Genomic DNA, 23,112 nt, shown 5'->3' with positions numbered 1-23,112 from the left:
GAAAATGGTCAGCAACTCCGCACAGATTTGAGGGAAAGATGAGACAGCAGATCACACCAGACTGTTCAAAAATCATTCTAGACAGCTAGGCAGTAATAGCAAGGTTATGATGCATTACTCGTACATGGTGGTCAGTTTTATACATAAATTCAATGTTAGAGAAGTTCAGGTAGGGAACTCATCCATGCATTACCTCATTTTGAGCAGCAAGTAAAGCTTTAACTCCACTCCAGTATTTATTGTCCAGCGTCCAACTCCAATATATCCACAAGGGGTCACGCCACAGGAGAGTCCATTTGAAAGAGCAATTGCTGGCAGGTTAGGAACAGCAGATGATGTTCTTTGTCTGAAAGAGAAGTTGCTTAAAAAGATCTATAAAGCAGTAAAACAAGAAAACCCTAAGCACCTTGCTATTGACATGTATTTATTGATATAATCTGGATCTACCACATCCATTTTCTATCTGATTTCAGTTCATCACAGTGAGCTCAATTGTGTACCAGCCCCCTCTCAGTCTATTTGGCTATGATTATCCGAACTGGAGTATAACAGTGGGTTATCTGATTGGAGCTTCATCCTTTATATGGATACCAATATACATGGTGTATAAACTGGTGTGGACACCAGGATCTCTTAAGCAGGTAAGAATATCAAACATAAGCTTCTAACTCACTTGCTGCTCTCTCTTTATACTGAGGCAAATATAGTCATAGGATCATAGAAAAGTACAGCACAGAAACTGGCCCTTCCGCCCATCTAGTCCATACTGAGCCATTTAAACTCCCATTGACCTCTATCAGGACATTAGTCCTCCATACACCTACCATCCATGTGCTTATCCAAACATCTCTTAAACATTGAAATTGAGCTCACATGCACCACTTGCACTGGTAGCTCGTTCCACACTCTCATGACCCTCTGCATAAAGCATTTTAACCTCATGCTTCCCTTAAACTTTTCACCTTTCACCCTTATCTCATGACCTCTAGTTGTACTCCTACCCAACCTCAGTGGAAGAAGCCTGCCTGCATTTACTCACCTATAATTCATAATTTTGTATCGCTCTATCAAATCTCCTCTCAATCTTCTACATTCCAAGGAATAAAGTCCAATTCTATTTGATCTTTCCTTATAGCTCAGGACACCTAGACCCAGAAACATTGTTGTCAATTTTCTCTGTATTCTTTCAACAACAAGCTCCTGAAAGTTCTTATCACCGTTCTCTCAAAGTGAGCAAGATGCACAAACTCCAAGTTCACCTTGTTCAGATTGATAAAACTGAGACTTCTTATGCTGTCTTCTATGTTCCTTTCTCTCCCCCCCCCCCCCCCCCGGATCTGAACATCATTGAACTTTCTTTGATTGGTCTTATCTGGTGCACTCAAGCCAACCTAACTAACCTTAGAGTCAATCATTCATAAATCCACAAGTTACTCATACTGCTTCTGTGCTCTTTATTAGTGCGAGGATTTTCAATCAAGTATATTCTCTGCTCTACTGCAGAGGAAATAGTATGTATATAGAATATGTGTAATACAATGTATATAATATTTACAATGCAATGTGCAGACTGTAGAAGCTGATCAGAATTTCCACTATTTTTCCCATTTGAGTAACTTAAAACGTCTCTGTATATGAAATACATCATATATGTTAAAGTAAGATATTTATTTGATTTAAGCTCCTATACTTCATAAATAAACAAAATTTAAAGTTTCCCCTACTTTTCCTTCATTACATTGATGACCGCATTGGTGCTGCTTCCTGTACCCATGCTGAACTCGTCGACTTCATCAACTGTGCCTCCAACTTTCATCCTGCCCTCAAATTTACCTGGTCCATTTCTGACACCTCCCTCCCCTTTCTTGATCTCTCTGTCTCTGGAGATGGCTTATCTACTCATGTCTATTATAAACCAACTGACTCTCACAGCTACCTGGACTATACCATTTTCCAACCTACCACTTGTAAAAATGCCATCCCATTCTCTCAATTCCTCCGTCTCCACCACATCTGCTCTCAGGATGAGGCTTTTCATTCCAGCTGTTCTCCTTCAAAAAAAAGGGGGCTTCCCTTCCTCCACCATCAATGCTGCCCTCAACTGCATTTCTTTCACTTTGCGCACATCAGCCCTCACCCCAGCCTCCCTCCACCACACCAGGGATAGGGTTCCTCTTGTCCTCACCTACCATCCCAGCAGCCTCCGTGTCCAGCACATAGTTCTCTGTAACTTCCACCATCTCCAACGGGATCCGACAACCAAACATGTCTTACCTCTCCTGCCAACTTACTGCTGTCCACAGGGATCGCTCCCTATGTGATTCCCTTGTCCATTTGTCCCTCCCCACTCACTGATCTCCCTCCTGGCACTTATCTTTGAACCTCCTCCCTCACTACCATTCAGGGCCCCAAACAGTCCTTCCAGATGAAGTGACACTTCACCTGTGAGTCTATTGGGGTCATACACTGTGTCTAGTGCTCCTGGTGTATCCTGTTGTATGTTGGTGAGACCCAAAGTAGATTGGGAGACCGCTTTGCTGAGCACCTACGCTCTGTCCACCAAAACAAGCAGTATTTTCCAGAGGCCACCCATTTTAACTCCACTTCCCACTCCCATTCTGACATGTCAGTCCTTCTCTACTGAGGCCACACTCAGGTTGGAGGAGCAACACCTTATATTCCATCTGGGTAGCCTCCAACCTGATGGCATGAACATCGATTTCTCAAACTTCCGGTAATGCCCCCCTTCACCATTCCCCATTCCCATTTCCCTCTCTCGTTTTATCCCTTGTCTGTCTATTGCCATGCTCTGGTGCTCCAACCCCTTTTCTTTCTTCCATGGCCCTCTGTCCTCTTCTATCAGACTCCCCTTCTCCAGCTCTGTATCTCTTTCACCAATCAACTTCCCAGCTCTTCACTTCACTTCCAGATTCACCTTATCACCTTGTGCTTCTCTCTCTCAGCCCCCCCCCCACCTTTAAACTCTACCCCTCACTCTATTCTATTGCACACAAGCTTTTCCTATTAGAAATGTACACAAATATCCTATGGAATATGTGCCCAATGTGCACACATTTTGTTGGCACATGGCATGTAGTGTTGCCCTCAGTTCTTTAAACCCCCTATTATAATTAAAAGATACATAATGATTGCCTTTACTGCCAGATGAAGCAGTGAGTGATTTTGTAGAACCCAAGAGTGAGATGCTTTTGCAGGAAATGCTTCACGCTGCCTAGGCAGCAGCTAGATGTTTACAAGAATACATGACCTTGGATGATATGTTTTGAAATCCTCACAGACCTGGTGTACACATCAGTATTTGGACAGTAAACAGTAACAATAACAAATCATTCATTCGTTATGTGCCGTGTTGTATGACGTAGGTGATCATGGTCTTTCCATGAACATGATTGTTCTTGGCAAATTTTTCTACAGAAGTGGTTTGCCATTGCCTTCTTCTGGTCAGTGTCTTTACAAGATGGGTGAACCCAGCCATTATCAATACTCTTCAGAGATTGTCTGTCTGGCGTCAGTGGTCACATAACCAGGACTTGTGATCTGCACCAGCTGCTCATACGACCATCCACCACCGGCTCCCATGGCTTCATGTGACCCTGATCGGTGGGGAGGGGATGGGGGCAAAGCAGGTGCTACACCTTGCCCAGGGGTGACCTGCACATTAGTGGAGGGAAAGAACACTTTATATCCCCTTGGGTACAGACAAATCTCCACCCCAACTCACATGATGACAATACTATGTAGAAATGATTTTACACTTATTTAAAAAAGATTAATATTAATAATTTTTAACAGACCTTCTTAAATGGCTCATTTATTTCAATCTGTCTCTGATATACTTTTATTAATAGTAAACAATGAAAACATCTTTTTTCCTTAAAGTCCATAATTATTGTCACTAATTCATTGATCAATTATAATCTCTGTTCAAAACTACATTGCTACATGAGTGGAGTTTTAGGGTGGTCGGGTGGAGATACATCTGGCCCAAAGGAAATGCTAGGTGCTCCTTCCCTCCACTGGCCTGCAGGTCACCCTTGGGCAAGGTGAAGCACCTGCTTAGCCTTCCCCCGATCAGGGTCATCGGGCAGATGGCGGATGGTTGTAAGGACAGGTGGTGCTGGTTATGCAATACCTGACACCAGGCAGACAATCTCTGAAGAGTATTGATACCGGCTGGGATCATTCGTCTTGTGAAGACACTGCCCAGAAGAAGGCAATGGCAAACCACTTCTGTAGAAAAATTTGCCAAGAACAATCACAGTCATGGAAGGACCATGATCACCAACACAACATGGCACGGCACATAATGAATGAACCATAATGAATAGCCAACTTAGGCACATGCTCTTAAAAATGTTAACCAGCCCTGCCCTAGATTGTAGAAGATTTTCAAGCCAAAAACATGGCTTTCATAGCCCACAGGGAAATTATTTTAGATTTACTCCTGTTTCCAAAATTACTTATTCCACTTAAACTCTATCCCTATTACCAATGTCAGCTACTTGCACTGTATGATCCATTGTTCTGTACAAGGTTCTAATATTAACCTAAAGAAGCAAGCCTTCTAGATACTTTACCACTTTTATCATGTTAAATATTCTTTTCTCTACACAGCGCCTCGCAGTCTGCATTCGTCCAGAGAAGACAGTCAAAGACCAGAAGCCTGACTCCCTCTGCATGAATACCATTCCATAATTCCCTGTACACGTATATCAAAGTTTAGTGTTAGGATTTGTATGGAAATGTTTAAAAGTCCATTACAGGACTTGTGGGATTTGAAAAATAGTGTTAATACATTTAACGCTCCAGTTCCGGTAAGAACAGAAGTATAAAGTGGATTGCGGAAATCTGGAGAAGGTTCAGAAAAGAATGCATTACCAGTAATTCACACTGCATGACCTTTCACCTCGTCCCTTTGTTATTTTCGTGGTGCAAAAAAGAATATTTTGCTATTTCAACTGAAAGTGTCATGAAAAATTTTCACTTGTAACCAAGTGTTCAAAATTTAAGATTGCTTTTGCCATCTGAGCTTTTTTAAAATCAGAGTATCCTTCCTCTACAGAGATTTGAATATTACAGAATTTAAAGACCACGTTATACTGTAGAAGTGCTTTTAGTAACAAAACCTTCCAATACAAATAACACTAAAGTTTTTTCCTCGTAAACAGTTTATCTGAAAGGAGTGCCTGAACTGGTCCTGAGCTTGCAGGGAAGGCAGATGACTGTGAGTTCAGCAGACAGCTGGTGTTTTCTCCTTTGTTTCATTTTTGAATATCAATGTAAAGCTCACAGATGCTTTATAACTTGGATTCAACACAAGTCATTCAGTTGACAATATTTAGATTTGACATTAATGCACCAGAGGCCATTGATTTGGTGTTGTCAGCTGAAGACAACCTCTTGCAGATCCAAACTGTCAGATGCATATAGTGAAGTAATTCAAAATGTGTTTAATGTTCAGTGTAAATTTATTAGAAAAGTACATGTATGTAACCATATACAATCCTGAGAATTAGTTTCCTTGTGGGCCTACTCAATAAATCCATATAATAATAACCATGTTCAACCAGTGTTCAAAGACAAAAAAACTGTGCAAATACTAAAAGGAAGAAATAATAATAAATAAATAAGCAATAAATATCGAGAACATGAGATGAAAAGTCCTTGAAAGTAAGTTTGTAGGGACATTTCAATAATGGGACAAGTGAAGTTATCTCCTTTGGTTCAAGACCCTGATGGTTGAGGAGTAATAACTGTTCCTGAGCCTGGTGGTGTGGGTCTTGAGGCTCCTGTACCTTCTTCCTGATGGCAGCAGTGAGAAATGAGGATGACCTGGGTGGTGGGTGTCCCTGATAACTTCTCAAAAGATTCAGTCATTCAGTTTGTTACATAGATCCATTGGAACTAGGAAGATACCAAGTTCAATCCCTGAACTGTGGTGGGTTAACTGATTTCAGCTAGGGTGATGAAGTCTTCTTCCCTATCCAAACTTCACCACCTCTTCATGGGCTATTCACTAGCCCTTAGCAAAGGACACAATTTGTTCTCAAATGAAGACCAAATCACCCTTGACAGTGACACGTGAGACTGAAAGCTTTGACACTATAAACATAAACGCACCCACACAAGAAAACCCCAAGATAAGTTTCCAAGAAGAATTGTGTGAAATGTATTGAATAAAACGGGAGCTAAGATCTGTTTCTAGACTGAGTTCTATTCTCCCAACGATATTTCGCTCTTTCTATTATAATTTCTACCAACCTTAAATCCTTATTCCTTTTAGATCATAAGAAATAGGAGCAAAATTTGGCTATTCAGTCCACCGGCATTCGATCATGGCTGATTTATTTTCTCTCTCAACCCCATTCTCTTGCCTTTTCCCAGTAACCTTTGACAAATAATCTATTAGTCCCACTTTAAATATAAATTCCAGTTTCATTATTCTGTACTATTCTATTTTCTATGTCCTTTGGCTAAAGACATTCCTCTGTTCTAAAGGGGGGGGTTCTTTTATTTTGAGGCTCTGCCTTCTGGTCCTAGACTCTCCCACTGTTGGAAACATCCTTTCCACGTCCTTTGCCTTATATTTTCCTTCCGCCTTTTTCATTCCTTCCTAACCCCAAATCACACATAGAGAACTTGAGCGAGAAATCTGAAATGCAAGTTGAAGTCAGACCCCAAAGTTCAAACCCACAGCTGAGCCAAGTGCCCTCAAAATGTGGGTTTAAAGTACAGTACTGTCACCTGGTGGTTGGACAATGATATTACATCAGACAACCTCAGGATTTGTTTCTTGCATTTTGCTCCCAAATAAATTAGTTATCAAATTGTTCCTGTTTTGATTCGGATGTGAAACACAGCTACTTGGGTAAGATGCTGCATCAATGAACCCAATAGAAGTTCTGAAAGAAGGAATAATAAAAGTTAAAATATTTAATCTACAAATGACCTATTATTTATTTACGGAGATACAGCGTGGAACAGACCCTCCTGGCCCTTTGAACCATGCCGGCCAGCAACCTCGATTTAACCCTAATCTAATCATGGGACAAGTTACAATGACCAATTAACCTATTAAATGGTAGGTCTTTGGACTGTGTGAGGGAACAGAAGCACCCAGAGGAAACCCATGCAGTCACAGGGAGAATGTACAAACTGTCACCGGTATTGTAAAGTTGTGCTCATCTCTACGTGAGCATGAAGTCCCATTTTAACAACCACTGCAAATACATCCAAATAATAAGGGGAATAAGGATATATTGAATATAACTTGTTGATTTGAATGAGTTCAAAGTACCTTATTTTATGATTTTAAAGTCTCTAAACAGTTACGAAGTTCAAAACATTGTATTTGTGCATGTTTGTACAGACTAACACAAGTAAGATGCTGTTTTTTTGCAAATAAGTTCTTAAAAAGACATTGAAGGTTGTGATTATTTTTAACTACGATTTTGTAAGATAACAGATATAATGTTTGTAACTTCGAAGATTGTATCTGGTTAAACCTTATCATTCCCCTTGTTGTCAACATTCCAAAGTATAGAATAAATTGTAGTGACAATTGGTTATATCTCACTATTGTAAGATATAGGTGAACCTCCACCAGCCTTGTGTTTTATATGTAAAGTGTAATTTGAATACACCCGCCTTGAGTGTGGTTTTTGATAAATATGTTTTATAAAGGTCTCCAATAGACAAAATTTGAAGTGGGTTCAGATTATTTTGTGAAAAAGCTGTGAGCCTCTCAATTGGATACATGGGATTTGGCCATTACTTGTTGCTCATCACTAATACTCACTGAGCTAATGCTGGCAAACTGACTTCTTAAATTCTGCAGACTTTCCAGTTAAGGTACCTCTATATTTCTAAGTTAGAATAATATTTTACTTGAAAGGGATCCTGCTGCTATTTCTGTTCCATATTCCTGCTTCCTTGTTCCTCTCATTGGTAGAGGTTGGGGGACTGTGATGTACTACAGTAGTAACCTTGATGAATAACTGTAGGTTATTCTACAGCCAGGTTGTGGAAGGGAAGGTGGTTGATGGGGTATGGTAAACCAATCAAGCACATTGCTTTGTCCTGAATGGTGTTTCGATTCTTGGGTGTCATTGGATTTGAGTTCACCCAGATGAGTGGACAATATTTCACCACACCCTCAAACACATGGCCTGCCATTGTAGACGTGGTTATGTTTCTGGTCACCAAAGACCTTCATGGTAGGGAACCTAGAAATGGTGTTGAAAATCAAGGATGGGGTTGATTTTGGTGATTGTCATCAGCTGGTGGAATAGAAACATAGAAAAACAGAAAACCTACAGCACAATACAAGCTCTTCAGCCCACAAAGCTGTCCCGAACATATCCCTACCTTAGAACTACCGAGGCTTTTCCCATAACTATTCTTCTAAGCTCCATGTAGCCAACCAGGAGTCTCTTAAAAGACCCTATCATTTCCACCTCCACCACCGCTGCCCATTCCACACACTGACCACTCTGCGTAAAAAAACTTACCCTGACATCTCCTCTGTACCTACTCCCCAGCACCTTAAACCTGTGTCCTCTTGTGGCAACCATTTCTACCCTGGGAAAAAGCCTCTGACTATCCACACGATCAATGCCTCTCATCTTATACACCTCTATCAGGTCACCTCTCATCCTCCGATGCTCCAAGGAGAAAAGGCCGTGTTCACTCAACCTATTTTCATAAGGCATGCTCCCCAATCCAGGCAACATCCTTGTAAATCTCCTCTGCACCCTTGCACATCCTTCCTGTAGTGAGGCAACCAGACCTGAGCACAGTACTCCAAGTGAGGTCTGACCAGGGTCCTATATAGCTGCAACATTACCTCTTGGCTCTTAAACTCAATCCCATGATTGATGAAGGCCAATGCACCGTATGCCTTCTTAACCACGGAGTCAACCTGAGCAGCAGCTTTGAGTGTCCTATGGACTTCGACCACACAATCGCTCTGATCCTCCACACTGCCAAGAGTCTTAACATTAATACTATATTTGGCCATCATATTTGACCTACCAAACTGAACCACCTCACACTTATCTGGGTTGAACCTCATCTGCCACTTCTCAGCCCAGTTTTGCATCCTATCAATGTCCCGCTGTAACCTCTGACAGCGCTCCAGAATATCCACACCATCCCCAATCTTTGTGTCATCAGCAAATTTACTAACCTATCCCTCCACTTCCTCATCCAGGTCATTCATAAAAATCACACAGACTGTTTGTTACTTGCCGCTTTTCAAACCATATCTAAATATATGCTGAGACTTGGTGAATATTGTATCATGCCTTTTAAACATAGTTTCAAATGTGAGATCATCAGCAGACATCCCCACGTCTGACATAGTAACATAAGGCAGAAAAGACATCCCGTCTCTGGCAATGTGACACAGTGCAGGGCAGATACCCCCGTGTCTAACACTGTGACACAGGACAGGGCAGACACCCCCATGTCTGATATTGTGACACAGGGAAGGGCAGAAACCCCCGTGTCTGACACTGTGACACAGGGCAGGGCAGACACCCCCGTGTCTAATATTGTGACACAGGGCAGGGCAGACACCACCATGTCTGACACTGTGACACAGGGAAGGGCAGAAACCCCCGTGTCTGACACTGTGACACAGAGCCAGGCAGACAGCACCGTGTCTGGCATGGTGACACAGGGAACAGCAGAAACCCCCATGTCTAACATTGTAACACAAGGCAGAACAGACATCCGCTGTCTGACACTGTGACACAGGGCAGGGCAGACACCTGCATGTCTAACACTGTGACACAGGACAGGGCAATCACACCCCATGTCTGGCACCATTAGACAGTGCAGGGCCACACCGTTGTGTCTGACACTGTGACACAGGGCAGAGCAAACAACCCGGTGTCTAACATTGTAACACAAGGCAGAACAGACATCCGGTGTCTGACACTGTGACACAGGACAGGGCAGACACAGAGAGCCACGTGTCTGACACAGTGACACAGGGCAGGGCAGACACAGACACCCCAATGCCTGACACTGTGACAAAGGGCAGGGCACACACGCCCATGTCTAACATTGTAACACAAGGCAGAACAGACATCCGATGTCTGACACTGTGACACAGGGCAGGGCAGGGCAGACACAGACACCCCAATGCCTGACACTGTGACAAAGGGCAGGGCACACACGCCCATGTCTAACATTGTAACACAAGGCAGAACAGACACCCCGGTGCCTGAAACTGTGACACAGGGCAAGGCAGACACCCCCATATCTGGTAATGTGACACAGGGCAGGGCAATCACACCACGTGTCTGGCACCATTACAAAGTGCAGGGCAGACACCCCCGTGTCTGACATTGTGACACAGGGTAGGGCAGACACCCCCGTGTCTGACACTGTGACACAGGGCCGGGCAGACACAGACACCCCAATGCCTGACCCTGTGACAAACGGCAGGGCAGACAACCCGGTGTCTAACATTGTAACACAAGGCAGAACAGACATCCGGTGTCTGACACTGTGACACAGGGCAGGGCAGGGCAGACACAGACACCCCAATGCCTGACCCTGTGACAAACGGCAGGGCACACACGCCCATGTCTAACATTGTAACACAAGGCAGAACAGACATCCGGTGTCTGACACTGTGACACAGGGCAGGGCAGGGCAGACACAGACACCCCCATGCCTGACACTGTGACAAAGGGCAGGGCACACACGCCCATGTCTAACATTGTAACACAAGGCAGAACAGACACCCCGGTGCCTGAAACTGTGACACAGGGCAAGGCAGACACCCCCATATCTGGTAATGTGACACAGGGCAGGGCAATCACACCACGTGTCTGGCACCATTACAAAGTGCAGGGCAGACACCCCCGTGTCTGACACTGTGACACAGGGTAGGGCAGACACCCCCGTGTCTGACACTGTAACACAGGGCCGGGCAGACACCACCGTGTCTGACATTGTGACACAGGGCAGAGCAGACACCACCATATCTGAAAAAAAGACACAGGTCAGGGCATACACCCCCATGTCTCAAACTACGACAGAGGACAGGGCATACACCCCCATGTCTCAAACTACGACAGAGGACAGGGCATACACCCCCATGTCTCAAACTACGACAGAGGACAGGGCATACACCCCCATGTCTCAAACTACGACAGAGGACAGGGCATACACCCCCATGTCTGAAACTACGACAGAGGACAGGGCATACACCCCCATGTCTCAAACTACGACAGAGGACAGGGCATACACCCTCATGTCTGAAACTACGACAGAGGACAGGGCATACACCCCCATGTCTGAAACTAAGACACAGGACTGGGCAGACACCCCCATGTCCGAGACTAAGACACAGGACAGGACAGACACCCCCATGTCTAGCACTGTGACACAGGGTAGGGCAGACACCCCCACGTCTGAAACTGTGACACAGGGCAAGGCAGACACCCCCATCTCTGACACTGTGACAAAGGACAGGGCAGACACCCTATTGTCTAACATTGTAACACAAAGCAGAACAGACATCCGGTGTCTGACACTGTGACAACGGGCAGGGCAGACACCCCCGTGCCTGTCACACTTACACAGAGACCCCCGTGTCTGACATTGTGATGCAAGGCAGAGCAGAGATCCGGTGTCTGACACTGTGACACAGGACAGGGCTGACACTCCCACTTCTTTCATTGTGACACAGGGAAGGGCAGACACCCTCATGTCTGAAAATAAGACACAGAACAGGGAAGACACTCCCATGTCTGACACTGTGACACAGGACAGGGCAGACAGCCCCATGTCTGAAAATAAGACACAGAACAGGGAAGACACTCCCATGTCTGACACTGTGACACAGGACAGGGCAGACAGCCCCATGTCTGAAAATAAGACACAGGACAGGGAAGACACTTCCATGTCTGACACTGTGACACAGGACAGGGCAGACACCACCATGTCTGAAAATAAGACACAGAACAGGGAAGACACTCCCATGTCTGACACTGTGACACAGGACAGGGCAGACACCCCCATGTCTGAAAATAAGACACAGAACAGGGAAGACAACCCGATGTCAGACACTGTGACACAGGAGAGGGCAGACACCCCCATGTCAGACACTGTGACACAGGGCAGGGCAGACACCCCCATGTCTGAAAATAAGACACAGAACAGGGAAGACAACCCGATGTCAGACACTGTGACACAGGAGAGGGCAGACACCCCCATGTCAGACACTGTGACACAGGGCAGGGCAGACACCCCCTTGTCTGACACTGTGACACAGGACAGGGCAGACACCACCATGTCTGAAAATAAGACACAGGACAGGGAAGACAACCCGATGTCTGACACTGTGACACAGGACAGGGCAGACACCCCCATGTCAGACACTGTGACACAGGACAGGGCAGACAGCCCCATGTCTGACACTGTGACACAGGAGAGGGCAGACACCCCCATGTCAGACACTGTGACACAGGACAGGGCAGACAGCCCCTTGTCTGACACTGTGACACAGGGCAGGGCAGACACAGACACCCACATGTCTGACACTGTGACACGGGGCAGGGCAGACAACCCTATTGTCTAACATTGTAACACAAGGCAGAACAGACATCCGGTGTCTGACACTGTGACACAGGGCAGGGCAGACGCAGAGAGCCACGTGTCTGACACAGTGACACAGTGCAGGGCAGACACCCTCGTGTCTGACTCTGTGACAACGGGCAGGGCAGACACCCCCGTGCCTGACACACTTACACAGGGCAGGACAGAGACCCCCGTGTCTGACATTGTGACGCAAGGCAGAGCAGACATCCGGTGTCTGACACTGTGACACAGAGCAGGGCAGGGCAGACGCAGTGAGCCACGTGTCTGACACAATGATACAGGACAGGGCAGACACCCCCAGAACTGACATTGTGACACAGGGAAGGGCAGACACCCTCATGTCTGACACTGTGACACAAGGCCGGGCAGACACCCGCATGTCTGACACTGTGACACAGGACAGAGCAGACACTCCCGTGTCTGACACTGTGACACAGGACAGAGCAGACACTCCCGTGTCTGACACTGTGACACAGGACAGGGCAATCACACCCTGTGTCTGACAGCATTACACAGTGCAGGGCCACACCGTCATGTCTGACACTGTGACACAGGGCAGGGCAGACACAGACACCCACATGTCTGACACTGTGACACAGGACAGGGCAGACAACCCGGTGCCTAACATTGTAACACAAGGCAGAACAGACATCCGGTGTCTGACACTGTGACAACGGGCAGGGCAGACAACCCGGTGCCTAACATTGTAACACAAGGCAGAACAGACATCCGGTGTCTGACACTGTGACACAGGACAGGGCAGACAACCCGGTGCCTAACATTGTAACACAAGGCAGAACAGACATCCGGTGTCTGACACTGTGACACAGGGCAGGGCAGTGCAGAAGCAGAGAGCCACGTGTCTGACACAGTGACACAGTGCAGGGCAGACACTCCCATTTCTGACATTGTGACACAGGGAAGGGCAGACACCCGCATGTCTGACACTGTGACACAGGGCAGGACAGACACCCTATTATCTAACATTGTAACACAAAGCAGAACAGACATCCGGTGTCTGACACTGTGACAACGGGCAGGGCAGACACCCCCGTGCCTGGCACTCTTACACAGGGCAGGGCAGAGACCCCCGTGTCTGACATTGTGACGCAAGGCAGAGCAAACATCCGGTGTCTGACACTGTGACACAGGGCAGGGCAGTACAGACGCAGAGAGCCACGTGTCTGACATTGTGACGCAAGGCAGAGCAAACATCCGGTGTCTGACACTGTGACACAGGGCAGGGCAGTACAGACGCAGAGAGCCACGTGTCTGACACAGTGACACAGTGCAGGGCAGACACCCTCGTCTCTGACTCTGTGACAACGGGCAGGGCAAACACCCCCAGAACTGACATTGTGACACAGGGAAGGGCAGACACCCTCATGTCTGACACAGTGACACAGGACAGGGCAGACAACCCGGTGTCTAACATTGTAACACAAGGCAGAACAGACATCCGGTGTCTGACACTGTGACACAGGGCAGGGCAGACGCAGAGAGCCACGTGTCTGACACAGTGACACAGGGCAGGGCAGACGCAGAGAGCCACGTGTCTGACACAGTGACACAGGGCAGGTCAGACACCCTATTGTCTAACATTGTAACACAAAGCAGAACAGACATCCGGTGTCTGACACTGTGACAACAGGCAGGGCAGACACCCCCATGCCTGACACTCTTACACAGGGCAGGGCAGGGCAGGGCAGAGACCCCCGTGTCTGACTTTGTGATGCAAGGCAGAGCAGACATCCGGTGTTTGACACAGTGACACAGTGCAGGGCAGTCAGTCCCGTGTCTGACATCGTGACACAGAGCACGGCAGACACCCCCATATCTGGTAATGTGACACAGGGCAGGGCATTCACACCACGTGTCTGGCACCATTACAAAGTGCAGGGCAGACACCCTCGTGTCCGACACTGTGACACAGGGCAGGACAGACAGCCCCGTGTCTGACACTGTGACACAGGGCCAGGCAGACACCACCGTGTCAGGCATTGTGACACAGGGCAGGGCAGACACCTGCATGTCTAACACTGTGACACAGGACTGGGCAATCACACCCCATGTCTGGCACCATTAGACAGTGCAGGGCCACACCGTTGTGTCTTACACTGTGACACAGGGCAGAGCAAACAACCCGGTGTCTAACATTATAACACAAGGCAGAACAGACATCCGGTGTCTGACACTGTGACACAGGGCAGGGCAGACACTCTCGTGCCTGACACTGTGACACAGGGCAGGGCAGAGACCCCCATGTCTGACATTGTGACACAAGGCAGAGCAGACATCCGGTGTCTGACACTGTGACACAGAGCAGGGCAGGGCAGACGCAGAGAGCCACGTGTCTGACACAGTGACACAGGACAGGGCAGACACCCCCAGAACTGACATTGTGACACAGGGCAGGGCAGACACCACCATATCTGAAAAAAAGACACAGGACAGGGCATACACCCCCATGTCTGAAACTATGACAGAGGACAGGGCATACACCCCCATGTCTGAAACTACGACAGAGGACAGGGCATACACCCCCATGTCTGAAACTACGACAGAGGACAGGGCATACACCCCCATGTCTCAAACTACGACAGAGGACAGGGCATACACCCCCATGTCTGAAACTACGACAGAGGACAGGGCATACACCCCCATGTCTGAAACTACGACAGAGGACAGGGCATACACCCTCATGTCTGAAACTAAGACACAGGACTGGGCAGACACAGACACCCCCATTCCTGACACTGTGACACAGGGCAGGGCAGGGCAGACACAGACACCCCCATTCCTGACACTGTGACAAAGGGCAGGGCACACACCACCATGTGTAACATTGTAATTCAAGGCAGAACAGACATCCGGTGTCTGACACTGTGACACAGGGCAGGGCAGTGCAGACGCAGGGAGCCACGTGTCTGACACAGTGACACAGGACAGGGCTGACACTCCCATTTCTGACACTGTGACACAGGGCCAGGGAGACACCCCCATTTCTGACACTGTGACACAGGGCCAGGGAGACACCCCCATGTCTGACACTGTGACACAGGGCCGGGGAGACACCCCCATGTCTGACACTGTGACACAGGGCCGGGGAGACACCCCCATGTCTGACACTGTGACACAGGACAGGGCAATCACACCCTGTGTCTGACACCATTACACAGTGCAGGGCCACACCGTCATGTCTGACACTGTGACACAGGACAGGGCAGACAACCCGGTGTCTAACATTGTAACACAAGGCAGAACAGACATCCGGTGTCTGACACTGTGACACAGGGCAGGGCAGACACCCTCATGTCTGACACTGTGACACAGGGCAGGGCAGACACCCCCATGTCTGACACTGTGACACAGGACAGGGCAATCACACCCTGTGTCTGACACCATTACACAGTGCAGGGCCACACCGTCATGTCTGACACTGTGACACAGGACAGGGCAGACAACCCGGTGTCTAACATTGTAACACAAGGCAGAACAGACATCCGGTGTCTGACACTGTGACACAGGGCAGGGCAGACACCCTCATGTCTGACACTGTGACACAGGGCAGGGCAGACACCCTCATGTCTGACACTGTGACACAGGGCAGGGCAGACACAGACACCCCCGTGCCTGACACTGTGACACAGGTCAGGGCAGAGACACCCGTGTCTGACATTGTGATGCAAGGCAGAGCAGACATCCGGTGTCTGACACTGTGACACAGGGCAGGGCAGGGCAGACGCAGAGAGCCACGTGTCTGACACAGTGACTCAGGACAGAGCAGTCAGTCCCATGTCTGACATCGTGACACAGAGCACGGCAGACACCCCCATATCTGGTATCGTGACACAGTGCAGGGCATTCACACCACGTGCCTGACACTCTTACACAGGGCAGGGCAGAGACCCCTGTGTCTGACATTGTGACACAGGGCAGCTCATTGATAAAACATTTGAAAATGGTATTGGTCTCATACACTGTCTGTGGATCTATAATAGAATATTGATTGGTTGTGAAAACTGACATACAACAACCACACATATTTCTCTTTAGGCCAGATAAGACGCAACTTAGTAATGCAATGTCTTTTCATTTTTGAGTGTCAGGAAATTATATTCCCACACAAATTATATACTTTCTTAATTTCCTTTACATCAAAAGGCTGTAATGAATTATCGGAAATGTTCTGAATCAAATTTTGAATCGTTATAAAATATGGCTTCAACTCAGGGGTTCCCAATCCTTTTTATTCCAAGGACCACTATCATTAACTGAGGGTCTGCGAATCCCACATTGTGAACCCCTGCTCCAACTTCATCCACGAGTCCACACAACCATTTCCAAAAAGAAATTATTGAACTGTGATAAGTAATTTGAATACCAACTCATCGTGGTTACACAACTGAACTTTGCAGTGTTATAACAACACCACCCTGCCGATTCCTATTGAGGAGCTGAGAGCCTTCCAAATTCCAGGGTTTAGTATTGCAGCATTTCCCAGGAAGCCATTTGGGTTAATACTTCTTGGGTTAACAAAAAAAAACACTGCAGCCAAATAAAGAAACTTCTCTATTCAGAAATAATTACCTGCATTTCTGAATTGTTCCACAAAAAAAATCATAAAATCATAATCACGAGAGAACCTGCAGGTGCTGACTTGCTGAGTTCCTCCAGAATAACTCAACAATTATTTTGGAGTTGCTGAGCTGAAATTTTTGGTTTAGAGACTCTTTATAAAGACTGGACTCTGACAAGACCAAGTCGTAAAATCATAAAGTTGCAGTACTGTGCAAAACTGTGATGCACATATATATAACTAGGGTGCCAAAGACTTTTGCACAGTAATGTAAATGTCAATGTGGAGCGGAGAGCGAGACTGTAAATCTGGTGGGAGCAAACGAACTTCGGAATGAACATTTAGAATGAAAAGTGAAAAATCACACACTTAGATAGCTCCAGTGTTTAGTGGGCTGGCGGTTCATTAATAATGAGCTACTGCTTTCCATTCTGTGTCTATTGTTCCAATTTTTAACAGTGTTGAAGCTTGAAACACTGACAATGTAAATACATTGAAGCTCTGAAATGTTTCAAAGTAAAGATTGTGATACGTTTATTATTTAGAAAATTTGTGGATTATATTAATTATATTCATTATGTGTATTACATTCATTAATACACAATTAATTAGAGTATTTCACAATATTAAGTTAGATTTCAAAATTATATTAGCATAATTTAAAAGAAAATTCCAGTTGTGCAGCATGGGAGCATTTCAGTTGCTGCACAGCCGTGCACCCACGCAACTTAGAGGAAACAGTGGTTATTATTTATGATTTGTTTTGGGGTTATGAACAATGCATTTAATTAGAATATCTAATTGCTTTGAGAGGTTGCAATCTTCTACTGATGGTGTTCTTGAGAAAGTGTTAACTGGGAATTGTAGAGTGTTGGGAGAAGTCTGGGAGTTGTGAAAGAAAGCTGCATTGTGATCAAGGGGGAAGAGTGTGTGAAAATAAGGACACTTTTTGGGTAGACTGCAACTGAGGTGGTGAGAACAATTCTAGACACCACTTCTTAATATATATATATATTAACCCTACAGAGAAAACAGATTAGATTTACCAAGAGGATAATATTTATTTTTGTTAAGATACAGTGCAGAATAGGCCATTCCGGCCCTTCGATCCATGCCACCAAGCCACCCCCAATTTAAACCTAATCAAAGGACAATTTACAATGACCAATTAATCTACCAATCAGTACATCTTTGGAATGTGGGAGGAAACCGGTGCACCCAGAGAAAACCCACACATTCCAAGGGGAGGATGTACAAACTCTTTGCAGATGACGTTGGAATTGAATTCCGAACTCTGATGCCCGAAGCTGTGCTAACTGCTGGCTACGCGACTGTGGCACCATAGGAATTAAGGAAGACTCAGTTTTGTGGGTTTGGGGTTTCCTATTAAGTCCAGTGTGGGAAATGCTCACCCTTCCACAGATGGAGCAGGTGGTAATTCATGGGATGGGTGAATGAATGAATGATGTGGAGTGCTCTTCCCTCTGCTCCGGGCCTTTATGTACTGCTGCTCTCCAGCCTCGAGGTTCCTGATATCTTCCTGAATTTCCCTTCTTAGCTCCAAAGAATAAATTAGACTACATTCCTGTAACTTGATGCAAGGTCAGAATTTACTGTTCATTCCTTTAACTGTGTGTTGCCAGGGAATTCCACAGTGAGTTAAAAGCTAACCACAATGGTTGCAGAATTACACAGAGGCCTGACCAGGAACAGGTGGAAAATTTGTTCTCCAAATATCCTGCTGTGAACCAGATGGGCTTTTATGAGAATCCTGCAGTCTTTCAGTGACAACTTTCTTCCAGTTTATTTAATTAACTTAATTTACATCCCATAGATGTCGAAATGGGATTTAAACGTATGTCTCTGAATCACTAGCTCATTCCTTAGAATTATTAGTTCAGTAACAAGACCAATCTGCTATTCTCATTCATTCATTATATACCTTGTTGTATGACGTAGGTGATCATAGTCCTTCCATGACCATGATTATTCTTGGCAAATGTTTCTACAGAAGTGGTTTGCCATTGCCCTCTCCTGGCAGTCTCTTTACCAGACGTGTGACCCCAGTCATTATCAATACTCTTCAGAGACTGTCTGCCTGGCATCAGTGGTTGCATAACCAGGACTTGTGATATGCACTGGCTGCTCATACAACCATCCACCACCGGCTCCCATGGCTTCATGTGACCCTAATTGGGGGGCTAAGCAAGTGCTACACCTTGCCCAAGGGTGACCTGCTGGACAGCAGAGGGCAGGAGCACCTTACACCTCCTTTGGTAGAGATATATCTCCACCCTACCATCCAGCTGCTTTTCTATATAACTAAATTTAGATTAAAATAAATTAAATTAACAATTTCAATATTACAGGGTACCGATGAAGGAAATGTACACGATAAGCGCTGATTAAGGAATCTACAATAGAAGGAAAAGCCAAAAAATTAGAATGTCTTTAATGAATGAAACTTAAAAACGCAGGTTTCAAGAGAATAGAAAGTTTAGAATTCATTTCTCAATGGTGAAGGTGATAGATTAAGGCATGTGGGAAAAAGAATTAGACACAGGTGAGCTGTGATTGGCAGAACATGCTTGCAAAGCAAAATGACTTTGTGTAAATCAACTTTTAAAGTGAACCTAGGTGATAAGGCTCAGGAAATGGTGATTAGAACAAAGCTGGCAGTGGGTAAAAAGGCCAGGAGGGAGACAATGCACAAGGTCTGCAGGATCTGAACCCAAACTGAGACGTGGATATCTACAGCAGGTCTCTTAGGTTTGAGAAAAGTAAGACCATAAGATATAGGGGCAGAAGTAGGCCATTCAGCCCATCATGTCTGCTCCGCCATTCAATCTTGGGCTGATCCAATTCTTCCAGTCATCCCCACTCCCCTGCCTTCTCCCCAAACCCTTTGATGTCCTGGCTAATCAAGAACCTATTTATCTCTGCCTTAAATACACCTGATGACTTGGCCTCCACACCTGCTCATGGCAACAAATTCCACAGATTTACCACCCTCTGACTGAAGTAATTTCTCCACATTTCTTTTCTAAATGGACGTCTTTCAATCCTGAAGTCGTGCCCTCTTGTCCTAGACTCCCCTACCATGGGAAATAACTTTGTCATATCTAATCTGCTCAGGACTTTTAACATTCAGAATATTTCTATGAGATCCTCCCTCATTCTCCTAAACTTCAGGAAATACAGCCCAAGAGCTGCCACATGTTCCTCATATGGTAACCCTTTCATTCCTTGAATCATTCTCGTGAATCTTCTTTGAACCCTCTCCGACGCTAGTATATCCTTTCTAAAATAAGGAGCCTAAAACTGCACACAATACTCCAAGTGGGGTCTCACCAGCACCTTATAGAGCCTCAACATCACATCCCTGCTCTTACATTCTAGACCTCCAGAAATGAATGCCAACATTGCATTCGCCTTCTTCACAACCGACTCAACCTGGAGACTAACCTTTAGGGCAGGGGTGGCCAACCTTTTACATTCCACGCATCAATTTTTTCACACACAAGTTCAGATGTGCCATACAACTCTTGTACCCCCATTCAATTCTTGTAAAAATATGTTAATATAGACATATTTAGCATTTTTACATGATATCGTAGTCACGCGCGAAGCGCTACGAAAGGAACACCAGAGGCAGAGAGAGCTGAACTCGGAATGACTTTACTGATTCAAACTTGTGCGCTTAAATCTCCCCTCCCATGGGTCCCTGCGACCAGTGAGGCGGATGTGACCGTCCCTGGAAAGTCCACCCAAGCGGGCTGCGTGTCTGCCCGCGGCTCCCAATGGCGGTTCGAGTCCCGTGTGTGTGAACTGCCACACCCCACCCTCCCCCAGAAACATCCATCGGGGGAGTGGAGCCCCCAGCCTGGGTGGCCGACCTCACCAGCACGGTGCGGTTCCCTCACTGGTTGCTCAATGTCCAAGTGCGCCAGTTTGAGACGGTCCACTGTAAAAGTCTCTTCCTGGCCACCCACCCCCACGACACACGTGGTTCCGTTGTGCCGGATCACCTTGAAGGGTCCCTCGTACGGCCGCTGTAGAGGTGACCTGTGCATGCCCCTGCGAATAAAAACATACTCACAGTCTCGGAGGTCAGTCTCAGGGGTGAAGGATGGCATGGGATCATGCCCGGAGGTCGGGACCGGTGCCAGGGTCCCTACCTTGTCCCACAGCCTCGTGAACACCACTGCTGGAGTTTCGTCCGAACCTCGGGCCTCTGGTACGAACTTGCCTGGGACCGTCAGGGGGCGCCGTAGCCCAATTCCACCAAGGAGGTGCCCAGGTCCTCCTTTGGGGGCTGTGCGGATGCCTAGTAGGACCCAGGGAAGCTCGTCTGTCCAGTTGGGGCCCCTGAGGCACGCCATCAGGGCCAACAAGATGCCGGTGGAATCACTCTACCAAACCGTTGGACTGGGGATGGTACGCTGTGGTGTGATGCAGCTAGGTGCCCAGGAGCTGCGCCAGTGCTGTCCACAAACCGGACATGAACTGTGCCCCCCTGTCGGAGATGATGTCAGTTGGGAGGCCGAACCTGGAGGTCCAGTTTGCAATGAGCGTCCTGGCACAGGACCCAGTGGATGTGTCTGCGAGCGGTACGGCTTCCGGCCATCTGGTGAACCTGTCTACCGTGGTAAAGGTATACCTGGTGCCCCAGGAGACTGGCAGGAGGTCCACGTGGATGTGTTGGAACCTCCTGTGTGTTGGCTTGAACTGCTGGAGGGGAGCCTTCACATACCGCTGGACTTTGGCGGTCTGGCAGCATTCGCAGGTCCTGGCCCAGTGTCCGACCTGTTTGCGCAAACCGTGCCAGATGAATCTGTCCGCTACCAGCTTGATGGATGCCCGGATAGACGGGTGGGCCAGGTCGTGCAGCGTGTCGAACACTCGGCGCTTCCATGATGCTGGTACCACGGGTCGGTGTTTGCCGGTAGACACGTCACGCAGGAGTCGATCCGCTGATGGAGATGTCCTCCAAGTGGAACCGCGAAACGGCGGTGCAGTAAGCCGGGATCTCGGTGTCGGACCGTTGTGGTTCCGCCAGTGCTGCGTAGTCTGTTCCTGAGGACGATATGCCCACTGAGTGGAGGCAGGGGTGAGACGGTGTGTCGGTGTCGGACCGTTGTGCTTCCGCCAGTGCTGCGTAGTCTGTTCCTGAGGACGATATGCCTACTGAATGGAGGCAGGGGCGAGACGGTGTGTCGGCGACGACGTTGTTCTTCCCTGCGATGTGGCCGACGTCCCTGGTGAATTCTGAAATAAAGGACAGGTGCCTCTGCTGCCAAGCCGACCATGGGTCCGATACCTTGGCCAGTGTGAAGGTGAGGGGCTTGTGGTCCGTATACACGGTGAACTCCCTTCCCTCGAGGAAGTACTGGAAATACCGGACAGCCAGGTAGAGCGCTAGCAACTCTCTGTTGACAGTGCTGTACTTCACCTCTGGTGGCTGTAGGTGCCGGCTGGAGAAAGCGAGTGGTCGCCACTGGTCCTCGATGAGCTGCTCCAGGACTCCGCCGACTGCCGTGTCGGAAGCGTCGACTGTGAGTGCCGTGGGTACATCGACTCTCGGGTGCACTAGGAGGGCCACCTTTGTCAGCACCTCCTTGGCCTGCTCGAACGCCTCCGTGGACTTCGTGCCCCATGCCACTTCTTTGGCCTTGCCGGCCATCAGGCGGAACAAGGGTCTCATGATGCGGGCCGCCGCCGGCATGAACCGATGATATAAGTTGTCCATCCCTACGAACTCCTGCAGGCCCTTGACCGTGCTGGGCTTGGGGAACTGGCGGATGGCCTGGAGCTTGTCCAGTAGGGGAACTGCGCCATGTCGGTTGACTCTGCGGCCCAAGAAGTCGATCTCCGTCAGCCCAAACTGGCACTTC

General features: G+C 47.4%; 1 protein-coding gene and 1 long non-coding RNA gene across 2 annotated transcripts in view; one reads left to right on the top strand and one right to left on the bottom strand.

The window, feature by feature from the left end:
* LOC132403998 (sodium-dependent serotonin transporter-like) overlaps positions 1 to 7,698 on the top strand; it is a 99,291-nt gene extending 91,593 nt beyond the window's left edge. The window contains exons 12-13 of the mRNA XM_059987921.1: positions 474 to 641; positions 4,636 to 7,698. Coding sequence (XP_059843904.1) covers positions 474 to 641; positions 4,636 to 4,716 — 249 coding nt within the window. The 3' untranslated portion in view covers positions 4,717 to 7,698. The remainder of the gene's footprint in view (positions 1 to 473; positions 642 to 4,635) is intronic.
* The window catches only part of LOC132403999 (uncharacterized), a 50,084-nt gene that overhangs the window by 6,912 nt on the left and 20,060 nt on the right, over positions 1 to 23,112 (bottom strand). The window contains exon 2 of the long non-coding RNA XR_009515408.1: positions 194 to 346. This is a non-coding gene — a long non-coding RNA (uncharacterized LOC132403999). The remainder of the gene's footprint in view (positions 1 to 193; positions 347 to 23,112) is intronic.

The sequence above is a fragment of the Hypanus sabinus genome, chromosome 13 (genome assembly GCF_030144855.1).
Source record: "Hypanus sabinus isolate sHypSab1 chromosome 13, sHypSab1.hap1, whole genome shotgun sequence".
Classification (NCBI taxonomy): Eukaryota; Metazoa; Chordata; class Chondrichthyes; order Myliobatiformes; family Dasyatidae; genus Hypanus; species Hypanus sabinus.
This window is presented reverse-complemented; position numbering and strand designations above follow the sequence as displayed.